This window comes from Carassius gibelio, chromosome A24, assembly GCF_023724105.1.
Source record: "Carassius gibelio isolate Cgi1373 ecotype wild population from Czech Republic chromosome A24, carGib1.2-hapl.c, whole genome shotgun sequence".
Lineage (NCBI taxonomy): Eukaryota > Metazoa > Chordata > Actinopteri > Cypriniformes > Cyprinidae > Carassius > Carassius gibelio.
The window spans coordinates 10150821-10163223 of record NC_068394.1 but is presented as its reverse complement, the minus strand read 5'-3'; the positions used below and the strand labels follow the sequence as shown (position 1 = coordinate 10163223).

The 12403-nt window shown below is 40.1% G+C and overlaps 1 protein-coding gene across 1 annotated transcript in view; it reads left to right on the top strand.

Moving 5' to 3' along the window:
* Positions 1 to 12115, top strand: part of LOC127946207 (phosphatidylinositol 3,4,5-trisphosphate-dependent Rac exchanger 2 protein) — a 144202-nt gene extending 132087 nt beyond the window's left edge. The window contains exons 39-40 of the mRNA XM_052542607.1: positions 466 to 533; positions 10617 to 12115. Of these exons, the coding sequence (XP_052398567.1) occupies positions 466 to 533; positions 10617 to 10662 (114 nt within the window). The 3' untranslated portion in view covers positions 10663 to 12115. The remainder of the gene's footprint in view (positions 1 to 465; positions 534 to 10616) is intronic.
* The last annotated feature ends 288 nt before the right edge of the window (positions 12116 to 12403 follow it).

Below are 12403 nucleotides of genomic sequence, written 5' to 3'. Positions count from 1 at the left end.
TTATAAGTTTTTATTTGCATGAAAACTCAGGCTGATGATAAAATGTGTTAATTATGTTAATTTATTATATAGCATATTGGAAAAATGTATGCAATTAATCAAGCCTCCTGACCAGTTTGTAAATTAAATTATGAAGAGTTTTTCTACCATCAGAGCAATTCAAGCCTAAAATACCACGTAAATGCAAAACATTTTCAAGCCTCATCAAAGATAAATTAATCTCAGGTTAATTAATTTTAGGTGAATTATCTGGTATATCGTAATTAATTCAACTAAAATATTTAGACATTTTTGGTAGATTTTAGACTGTATATTTCATAATATTGCCATAGCAATACAAAAACATAGCTTGAATGACGCCACTTCTCACCTTTGATCGAATGGACACAGAATTGGTTTATGCTTATTTAAAGAATAAGTGTTCTTACAGGCCTGAAAGTCATTTATAATTATGGCTCTTTTTAGGGAGCAAGAGTGCAAAACTCGGCCAAGAATCTGGGAGTGAGAGACCGCACCCCATCAACAGTGCCAAGGTAACCAGAGCGGCCCTCACACCATTTTCCTGAATCGCTATACACACACACACACACACACACACACACACACACACACACACACACACACACACACACACAGAAACAGGTACACAGACAGACAAACACACACACACACAGAAACAGGTACACAGACAGACAAACACACATACATACACACACACACAAACACATTATTTCAGTCCGTCACATTCATACTATGGTTTTCACTTACCTTTCATAAAATGTGCATGAAATTATTTTAGACTTAAATGCCATTGTTCAAAGAGACATTTGAATAATTTTTAGCCCGCCAGAATTATTACAGCACTATATTGACAGGCCTCAAACATTCTAATGAGAGGTTTGCTGTAAACCTCTAAGGGTTTGGAATGGTTGTGGGTGAATTTTCATTTTTGGTGAGCTATTACATTGAAGGTATTTAATGTGCAGACTTATTTATATAATGAAGTAATTTCAGCCTAAGGTGGTTTTCTGGTCTACTATTAAAATAATTTAAAGTCTACACAAAAATGAAAACTGTTATTATTTACTCATATCGTTCCATAAATAAATTAATGATTAAATTAATGAATGAATGAATAAATAAATGTAATTGAAATCTTTAAAAACTATAAAATTCAGATTTCCCCCCCCCCCCCCCTCAAAATTCTGAGTTTACAACTTGCAGTTCTGACGTTTTTCTCTAAATTGTGAGTTTACTCTTAGCTTTTTTTTTTCTGCCACAAGATAAAAGATTAAAAAGTGAATTGCAGCATTTATCTCACAATTTTTCTTTTTTCCTCCACTTGCAACTTCTCAGAATTGTGAATTTATATCTTACATTTGGTCAATAAAAATTTAATCTTAAAGTTATTTTGAAAAATGTTGGTTACTTATTGGTTCTCTTTTTAAAATTTTAAAATCTCCTCAACTTGACAGAATATTCAGCATTTAAATACAACAATATCAACATTGTAATATTTCCATATTGAATTGTGATAGGCTTCATTGTTGCATTTTTTTGCATACTAAATTATGTCGATGTTTAATACCTACAGCTACTGAATAACATTTGCTGTCTTGCAAGGGTTGATATTTCTTTCTGCAACTGCAAATCTAGTATTGTAAATGTATGTGAGTTAAAGTCGGGAACAGCTGTTCTACATTTATTCTTCAAATAAACCCCTGGAGTAGAACCGTGCAAAACAAAAGATACAGCATTTTTGCAAATGTGCGCATTATGTTGTATTCCTCCATATGCAATGAAACTGAACATATTATTGAAACAATGAAACAAAACATATTATTAAGCTTCAAATGCATGTGCTCTACTAGAACAGCCATCACATTACTGTAGATATGTGCTAGTGTGTGCGTGAGTGCGTGTGCACGCACAAAAGATAGAGAACATGTACGAGAGCCTGACTTATTCCTGCAGGAAAACAGAATGAGACATACATTAAAAACAGACCCACTCATTCTCTCTCAGCAGGTATAAAACGCCAGTGTAAACTCTAATCTGTCACAGTCACTTGAGGTCTGTAGGGAGATGTACTGTAGCGTGACCCTCAAGACAATGACTCATAGCTTTTCATAGCATGTTGCATGTGATCATTGCTGTGCGGCTTATGTTTATTTGTCATATAACAAATGCTGCCTAAATCCAAGGATTTGTATTTAACCTTTGTTTTTAAATTCACTGCAACTCAGAAGGAAATTTATTAGCTTGTTTATTACATAAATTTAAATGTATGTGTTCAGTTTCTTACATCATTTACATTAGCAAGTTGCTTTCTAAAAACATAATGAATTTCAGATTGTACAGTAGTATCACATCCTGTCATAACCAAGCACAATGTGACAGTCTATCCACATTGTATAACATGACAATATCATAACCATTTAGAACATGTGATTTGAAATATACAGCTATGTGGAGAAGGATTTTGGAGAGGACGAAATTTTGGAGAAACAATTGTTATTACTCCACTGCAATTTGATTATTTAGAACAGTTATAAAATTGTGGTTTAAAATATATGTCTAAAAGTTTTAATCTTAAACTTTTTAAATTATTATTTTTTTAAGAAATTAATACTTTTATTCAGCCTGGATGCAGTAAATGTGTCCAAAGCGACAGACAAAATATAATAAAACTGTTTTTAAAATTGATAATAACAAGAAATGTTTCTTAAGCAACAAATCAGCATATTAGAAGGATCATGTGACACTGAGGACTGCAATAATACCTGCTGAAAATTCAGCTTTTCCTTTACAGGAATGAATAACATTTTAGAATATATTTATCAGAATCTAGTACTATCTTGTGTTGTGTTATCCTCCCCCACGTGCTCCATGACCGAGTTTTTCCTCATGTTTGATTATGTTCATCGATTTCAGGTGTTCCTCATTGTGTCTCTCCTCTAGTCTTGTGCATTTAAAGTGTTTCCTGTTTTGAGTTCTCTGTCCGGTTTTGAATGTTGTCTTTCCCACTACATGAGATTTCCTGGTTCCTCGAATAATATTGAAGTCTCTGTGTTTGAATTCAACTTCTCGTCTCCTGGTTCGGTTCCTCACTCCATACTCCCTCACAGTAGCGGTGTGTGACAGAATATGGGACCAAGACAGAAAGTAAGCGCCGCCCCTTCTCCCAATTTTTGTTTCCTCTTTTTTTTTTTTTTACGTTTTTTTGTTTTCTTATCTCGGTTCATTTCCCTAGCCGGAAGGGATCTCCCCATTATCGAGTATGCCAAGGTAGTTCTGCAGGCTCACTGTGGCGACAGCAATAGATGACGCCACCATTAACTCTCTGCTCTGGCACGGGCCAACTACAATCGCCCAATGGACCTCCCAGACACCACGGGACTAAGCTGGAGGGAAGGAATTCTCCGGTGTCTGGAGAGTGTCCAGCCCTAGAGCTGAAGATCTTTGCCCGAACCCGACGGGACCCGTCGGGACCCGATGGGTTCGGTCGGGTTCGGGCTTAGTTTATATCATCTTACGCGGGCTCGGGCCGGGCTCGGGCCGGGCTCGGGCTTGCGCTCCGGTTTGCGAGGTAAACAAGCGGTCATGTGATGTGTTTCGATTAGCGCGAGAAAGATGCGAAAATGAATGCTGAGCAGGTGTAACGGAGGCTTGCCTCTGGTGATTACGTTTTGGTTGCACCAGCAACTAAAGCAAACTCTGAGCGAGGTGTGGAAAAGTTTTGACCATGTCTATAATGAGAATAATGAGTGAATAATGACGCACCGTCAGTGAGCGCAGGAACGCGCTGAAGACATCTACAGTGGATTCAATCATTTTCCTCCACAAAAACATGTAGACCTGGCCTAATCTCTGTGAGTAAAGGTTTTTCAAATGATAACTAAATATTCATTGAGTCTTAAATGCATAATGTTGACAGAGTATTTAGGCTAATGTTGGCATTATTCTTTTATAAAATAAAGCAAATCCGGCGGAGCCTTTATCTTAATTTCGTTATTGCCAAATACCCATTTTAATTTAAAATTTATCTTATTTTTTTTTTTTTTTTAAATGACTCGTTTTTATTGGTGCCTTGGTCTATTTATAGGTTAAATGAGCCCATATGTCTAGAATGCTGAGATGTTACGATTTCACAGAGGACTTATTTTATTTCTTTATTCCAACTTCCAAGTGGTCTAGTCTACGTTAGTTATGAGTAAATTATGTTAAAACATGAATAAATTACTCATTGTTGACAAAAGGCAAAAGAGCTGTGTGCGTGCGCACATTTGAATAATGTCGGGCTGTAAACGGGTTCGGGCTTTTAAAAAGCTGTCAATGAAAATGTACTTGTCGGGCTCCGGCCGAAACCTGTCGGGCTCGGGTCCTGTCGGGCCTAACTTTTAAGGCCCGATTACAGCTCTATCCAGCCCTGAGCCAGAACCAACCCGTCGTCAAGCCCCCTGGTCGTATATAAGTAAAGCCTGCCGGCCACGACACTCTCCAGCCCAACGGCGGCGGCTTTCACCTCTAACCAAATGAGGAGGATGAGGAGAAAAAAAGACTCATCCCAGCCCCAGAGCTCACTCCAGTGTCGGCTCTAGCCCCAGAGCTCACTCCAGTGTCGGCTCCAGCCCCAGAGCTCGCTTCAGTGTTGGCTCCAGCCACAGAGCTTGCTTCAGTGTCACTTCCAGCCCCAGAACTCACTCCAGTGTCGGCTCCAGCCCCAGAACTCATTCCAGTGTCAGCTCCTGACCCATAACTCACTCCAGTGTCGGCTCCATCCCTAGAACTTACTCCACTGTCGGCTCCGGCCCCAGAACTCACTCCAGTGTCAGCTCCAGCCCCAGAACTCACTCCAGTGTCAGCTCCAGACCCAGAACTCACTCCAGTGTCGGCTCCAGTCCCAGAACTCAATCCAGTGTCAGCTCTAGCCCCAGAACTAGCTTCAGTGTGGGTTCCAGCCCCAGAGCTCGCTCCAGTGTCAGCTTCAGCCGCCAAGTCCCCTCCAGTGTCAGCTCCAGTCTCTGAGTTTAGCCCAGAGAGGGCTCCAGTCCACAATTTTAGCCAAGAGAAGATTCCAGTTCCCAAGTTTAGTCCAGAGAGGGCTCGATTCCCATAGTCTAGCAAAAAAAGGACTCCAGTTACCATGTCCAGCCCAAGCAATCCTGATCTGAACGCAAGTGCTGGAGATGTACTTATAATCACAGGAGCGTTTTTACTTACGAGATGCGCATGAAAATCACATTCAATTTTTTTGCACAGCTCTAACATCTAGTTAACAAAGTTAAACAGCGTTGCCCTTTGTGTAATAAGTTACAGAAACTGTTAAACGCATCAAATTAAAATAATAAAATACACTTACCAGTTGTGGTCCATAAACAACGCCTTCTCCAGACAAAAAGGGAACTGCTCCATCTTTCAAGAATAATCTTTGTGCGAATCTGTCACGCTGTCTGGTCTCTGTTTCCCTGGGTGTCCACTAGTGGTCTCACTTCCGTATAGGCACCTCACCGCAAGCACTACATTTCCCACAAAGCCTTGTCCCTTCATCACAGTAATTGCACTCATGTTAATTGCACTCAGGTGTCTTCACTTTATAGTCATTACCCTGCCTATATAATCTGGTCTGTTTCCTTCTGTCACCCAGTTTCCTCGCCTTCCGAGTTCCTTGTCTTCCGAGTTCCTGTTCCCATTCCTGTTCCTTTCCTTGGTTGGATGGATTTATGGTTTTGACCCCTGCTTGTTGATTCATTTTTGGATTACCCATTAAAACCCATACTGCGATCTGATCTCTAGTCTCCTGCGTTTCACTGGGTCTCCGATCGTAACAGAAGGACTCCATCCATGTCGAGATCCAGCGGTGTGGGATTTCATACCCGTTCCCCAGCCAGTATGGTGGAACAAAGGCCACGCTATGTCAAATTGACAAACCTCCGCTGTGGCACAAATGTTCTGGACCTTAGCTGAGGGTATGGGATATAATGATGCGGCCCTAAAGGACACTTTCAACCTTTGTAAGTGTCTGGATGACCCAGTTCCTCGAAATGAAATTGAGCAGTTTGACGCTTATAATTTCTGGGAGTTTGCATTCTATTTACGACATCAGTCGCCATGGAATACCTCAGCCACACCTGTCTCTCCCAGTGGGATGGCCGATTCTAGACCGGGCTCTGCAAACAGGAGGGCCGCCAGCCCAGCACCATTGCCCAAGATGGCCGCCAGCCCAGTGCCACGGCCCAAGATGGCCGCCGGTCCAGCTCCACTGCCCAAGATGGCCTCCAGCCCAGCGCCACTCCCAAGATAGTCCAGAGTCAGGTTCCCGTTTACCTTCCAGAGTCAGGTCTAGTCACCGTTGACCTTCCAGAGTCAGGGCTAGTCACCATTCACACTCCAGAGTCAGGGCTAGTCACCGTTGACACTCCAGAGTCAGAGCTAGTCACCGTTGACACTCCAGAGTCAGGGCTAGTCACTGTTGACACTCCAGAGTCAAGTCACCGGTAATCTTCATGGACAAAGTCAAGTCACTGGTGTTCTTCATGGGCAAAGGCAAGTCACCATTGATCTTCATGAACAAATCCAAGTCACCAATGATCTTAATGAGCAGAGTCAGGCCACCGATGATCTTCATGAGCAGAGTCAAGTCAGCATTGATCTTCCTGAATCCAGTCTAAACACCATGGAATTACCAGAGTCTCTCCACATCTCTGTGGAACTACCAGAGCCTCTCTATGCCTATGCTGAACTACTAGAGCCTCTCCACATCTCTGCTAAACTACTAGAGCCTCTCCTCATCTCGGCTGAACTACCAAAGCCTCTCCTCGCCTTTGCGGAACTTCCAGAGCCTCGTCACGTCTCAGCCGAACTCTCTGAGCGCTCGACTGATCTTGTCATGGCCACGAAGGCCACCCTTAACTTGTTCATGTTCTCTGTTTCAGACTTGCCTTACCAGACTTGCTCTAGCGTGTCAACGATCCCACTGTGGTGGTCTTCTGCGCCGCCCTGGTGGGATTCTGTCCAGACCGCATGGATGTGGTGGTCTTTCTGCGCTGGCCTGGTGGGCTTCTGTCTCGACCGCACGGAGGTGGTGGTCTTCTGCACCGCCCGGGTGGGCTTCTGTCCCGACCACATGGATGTGGTGGTCTTCTGCGCCGTCCTGGTAGGCTTCTGTCTCGACCGCACGGATGTGGTGGTCTTCTGCACCACCTTCGTGAGCTTCAGTCTTGACCGCATGGATGTGGTGGTCTTCTGCGCCACCCTGGTGGGCTTCTGTCTCGACCACATGGATGCCCAGGTCTTCTGTGCCGCCCTGGTGGGCATCTGTCTCGACAGCATGGCTCCAATACCACCTTGCTCCTCTCTGGATTCCTGCCCTGTTGGTTCGGCCCTGGGGACTGAAAGTTATGTCCTTCCTGGACTTGTGTTTTGTTGTTGTTTTGTTTTAGATTTTTGTTTTTGCTCCTCTTATCTCTGTTCTCATCTATGGAGCTGGCCCTCCGTCCCTCCCCCTGATCCTCCACCGGTCCACCTCCCTCCTGGGCTCCTTGTTTTTGTTTTTTGCACTTCTTGTCTCTGTTTCCCCATTTTACCTGGCCGTCAGTCCCTCCCCCCTGGTCCTCTACCGCTCCACCTCCCTCTTGGTCTCTGTGTTCATTGGTCTCTTCCTGGGTTCGGGTGGAGCATCTGGTAGATGCTCCGTGGAGGAGGGGGTAATGTCACGCTAGTGGTCTCACTTCCCCATAGGCACCTCGCCGTAGGCACTACAATTCCCACAAAGCCTTGTCCCTTCATCACAATTGCACTCAGGTGTCTTCACTTGATAGTCATTACCCTGCCTATATTAACCAGTCTTTTCTATATGTCTTTATGGAGTCCTTTCATTCTGTCACCCAGTTTCCTCGCCTTCTGAGTTTCCTCGCATTCCGAGTTTCTAGGTTCTATTCCTGTTCCCGTTCCTGTTTCCGTTCCTATTCCTTTTCCCTGTTTTTTGTTTGGATGGATTTTTGGTTTTGACCCATGCATGTTGGATTCTGAGTTGGATTACCCAAATAAACCCATACTGCGATTGGATCTCTTGTCTCCTGCGTTTCACTGGGTCTCCAATCGTAACAGAATCTGGCATTAAACTGATTTAGATTGAGGAAACTGTCCTCAGCAAATTCTGCTGCACATAGTTTTACATGTGGATTATAATTTTCGGGAACCGAGTTAAACATAAATTGTAACCATTGTACAGCATCCCTGGAAACCCAAACAAAGATGATTGGACCCCGAGATGAAAATAACAGTGTTTCGACGACATGGCCACAAACACAAACGCAACTCTTCCTCTTCTCCGTCGGAGCGCAACAAGACCACGCCCCCGTTTTTGTGTATTCATGTGGGTGGAGGTTAGTCAAAAAACGGTTTTAGTGACGTCATTACTGCAGGAACTAGAGTGATGTAGTCCAAACGGGTCGTTCGTTGTAGGCGAATTCTGTTAAATAAAATATCTTGCTTGGCATCGAACTTTGAGCTTTAGAATTTTACAGATATTATTTATACTCTAACAACAACATTACACACTAACTAAAGTTTAAAACATGGCATCACGAAGAACGGCACCTTTAAAGTTTCTGTGTTTGAATTCAACTACTAGTCTCCTCGTTTGTTGCTCCTCGCTTTCTCGTAGTGGTGCATGACAGTATTTACATAGGAAACCATTATTTTAAATTCCAATAATATTATCTGTAATAATGTTGTTTTTACAGTGTTTTGATCAAATAAATTCATCATTTCTAAGCATAAGAGACTTCAAAAACAAATCAGAACAAAATATCTTAAAAATCTTTAAAATCTTACCAACCCAAAACTTTTTAATGGTACTATGAAAAATAATGTTTACTTAAATATTTTACGAATATATATATATATACAGTCTTGTTCAAAATAATAGCAGTACAATGTGACTAACCAGAATAATCAAGGTTTTTCGTATATTTTTTTATTGCTACGTGGCAAACAAGTTACCAGTAGGTTCAGTAGATTCTCAGAAAACAAATGAGACCCAGCATTCATGATATGCACGCTCTTAAGGCTGTGCAATTGGGCAATTAGTTGAATTAGTTGAAAGGGGTGTGTTCAAAAAAATAGCAGTGTGGCATTCAATCACTGAGGTCATCAATTTTGTGAAGAAACAGGTGTGAATCAGGTGGCCCCTATTTAAGGATGAAGCCAACACTTGTTGAACATGCATTTGAAAGCTGAGGAAAATGGGTCGTTCAAGACATTGTTCAGAAGAACAGCGTACTTTGATTAAAAAGTTGATTAGAGAGGGGAAAACCTATAAAGAGGTGCAAAAAATGATAGGCTGTTCAGCTAAAATGATCTCCAATGCCTTAAAATGGAGAGCAAAACCAGAGAGACGTGGAAGAAAACGGAAGACAACCATCAAAATGGATAGAAGAATAACCAGAATGGCAAAGGCTCAGCCAATGATCACCTCCAGGATGATCAAAGACAGTCTGGAGTTACCTGTAAGTACTGTGACAGTTAGAAGACGTCTGTGTGAAGCTAATCTATTTTCAAGAATCCCCCGCAAAGTCCCTCTGTTAAAAAAAAGGCATGTGCAGAAGAGGTTACAATTTGCCAAAGAACACATCAACTGGCCTAAAGAGAAATGGAGGAACATTTTGTGGACTGATGAGAGTAAAATTGTTCTTTTTGGGTCCAAGGGCCACAGGCAGTTTGTGAGACGACCCCCAAACTCTGAATTCAAGCCAAAGTACACAGTGAAGACAGTGAAGCATGGAGGTGCAAGCATCATGATATGGGCATGTTTCTCCTACTATGGTGTTGGGCCTATTTATCGCATACCAGGGATCATGGATCAGTTTGCATATGTTAAAATACTTGAAGAGGTCATGTTGCCCTATGCTGAAGAGGACATGCCCTTGAAATGGTTGTTTCAACAAGACAATGACCCAAAACACACTAATAAACGGGCAAAGTCTTGGTTCCAAACCAACAAAATTAATGTTATGGAGTGGCCAGCCCAATCTCCAGACCTTAATCCAATTGAGAACTTGTGGGGTGATATCAAAAATGCTGTTTCTGAAGCAAAACCAAGAAATGTGAATGAATTGTGGAATTTTGTTAAAGAATCATGGAGTGGAATAACAGCTGAGAGGTGCCACAAGTTGGTTGACTCCATGCCACACAGATGTCAAGCAGTTTTAAAAAACTGTGGTCATACAACTAAATATTAGTTTAGTGATTCACAGGATTGCTAAATCCCAGAAAAAAAAATGTTTGTACAAAATAGTTTTGAGTTTGTACAGTCAAAGGTAGACACTGCTATTTTTTTGAACACACCCCTTTCAACTAATTGCCCAATTGCACAGCCTTAAGAGCGTGCATATCATGAATGCTGGGTCTTGTTTGTTTTCTGACAATCTACTGAACCTTCTGGTAACTTGTTTGCCACGTAGCAATAAAAAATATACTAAAAACCTTGATTATTCTGGTTAGTCACATTGTACTGCTATTATTTTGAACAAGACTGTATATATATATATATATATATATATATATATATATAAATTATATTTTTACTTTTTTTTTTTTTTTTTCATTAACAGATTGTACAAACTGTGCCAGCCTCCACCTCCTGACGGCGACCCCTGAACCCACACCTTCAACTGATCTGGACAAGCTCTGGTTCAGCTCCAGACAACACATACAGTACATTGTCCACGTCAAGAGACCCATGGATATTCATCCTCACTTCTGCTCAGAGGCAGATCTGTCGCTTCAACTCAAAGGATTCACGGTGTAATATCTATTTGATTTTGTCATAGGTTTTTAAAGGCACCATTCTTTTTTTTTATTTCATACTTTGCTATGACGCATCTCATTCTAGACCGAAGATCAAACAAACAGGATGTCTGATCTCCCAGCTGCTGTCAAGTCATTCATATCAATAGAGTGTCAGTCATAATGTCTGTTTCAAATAACTTTGTGCTTTATGTAAAAAAAAAAAAAAACACGGTGCTTTAGTCTTTGTATGTTTAGGGGTAACATTTGTTTATAGTTCCTGTAAGCATCTAAAAGCCTTACTGCAACTGTATGTGCATTTTTTGATTTTTTATTATTCATTTATTTTCATAAAAATCTTTAACATATGTATAGGATTGGTTTTCACATTATTAGGTTTCTCAAGTTTATTAACACCATAGTGCATTAAGCTACAAGTTGCAGTCTCAGTACTGCAGTCTCAGTGAATTTGGAGTGATATACAGTACAGTACTGGAAAGGTTGTACGACTTGGTCATCAGTGTTATAGATTTATCTATTTGTCACACTTACATAGGTATATAAGACATTTTGTCTCCAAATTTAAAATATTAAGTACTCAGGAGTTGTTATTATATGTTATTGTAATGTTGCTTAAAATAACAAGTGAATCATTACTATGCTGTTTTGAGAACCCATTCTAAACAGGAATTGTTTATTAACTTCACAAGTTCCATTTTGAGAAATTAAGAAATTTTATAGTGTACATCTGTCTGAATTAATATGCTCTTGATAAAAGCAGCAAGAAGGTAACATTAATTCATGTGAAAAAATAACTATAAAAAAGTTTTCTCTGAAAAAGATAGTTATTTATTTTGTCATAAAACTAACCCATTTCGAGATTTTTCAAATACATTAATTTTCTTTTACCTGGAATCCTGGTTAATTTGCCAATTATTACAATAAATTGTAATGTCAAATTTTAATTAAGTTCAAATAAAAAAGTTTAAGAGCAAACACAATCATATTCTTTAGATAAAAAGCCTTCAGTTTTGATGGAGCTGTGTGACTAAATATTTATGCAAAAGACTTTAACAGTGATTTTGATTTAACTTTGTGTTGCAAATCTGTCAGATCTACAGATCTCTCCAGTGAATGTATTTAGTCTGTGTTTGACAGTATGCATTTTCCCAGGCTCATTGTCACTAGCAATTTTTGCAAATTGTTTCCAGTTTTGTAATAACTTAGTGACACCAATCTATAGTAACACCAATGGACTTCATGTCCTGAAAATTGTTCCTGTTTAAATTGTAAAAAAAGAAGAAAATAAAGTTTTAAATATAAATGATTGTATATAATTATAATTATAATTATTATTATTATTATAGACTTTATCTTATATATCAAAGCATCTTGTGTCAGTGCATCAAAGAGCCAATGCAGAATATACTGTATATAGCAAGACTGAAAATCTGTATTGTATGTAAACCAACTCTGGAACTATTTGTTTAAAATAGTTTTTTAGATTTAGTCCTTTTTTATAAATTGTCTCTGATTTAGTTCACACAAAATTTGTAAAAAAAAAAATAAAAAAAATAAAACAAACATATTTTAAAACAATATTTTTTTCTTT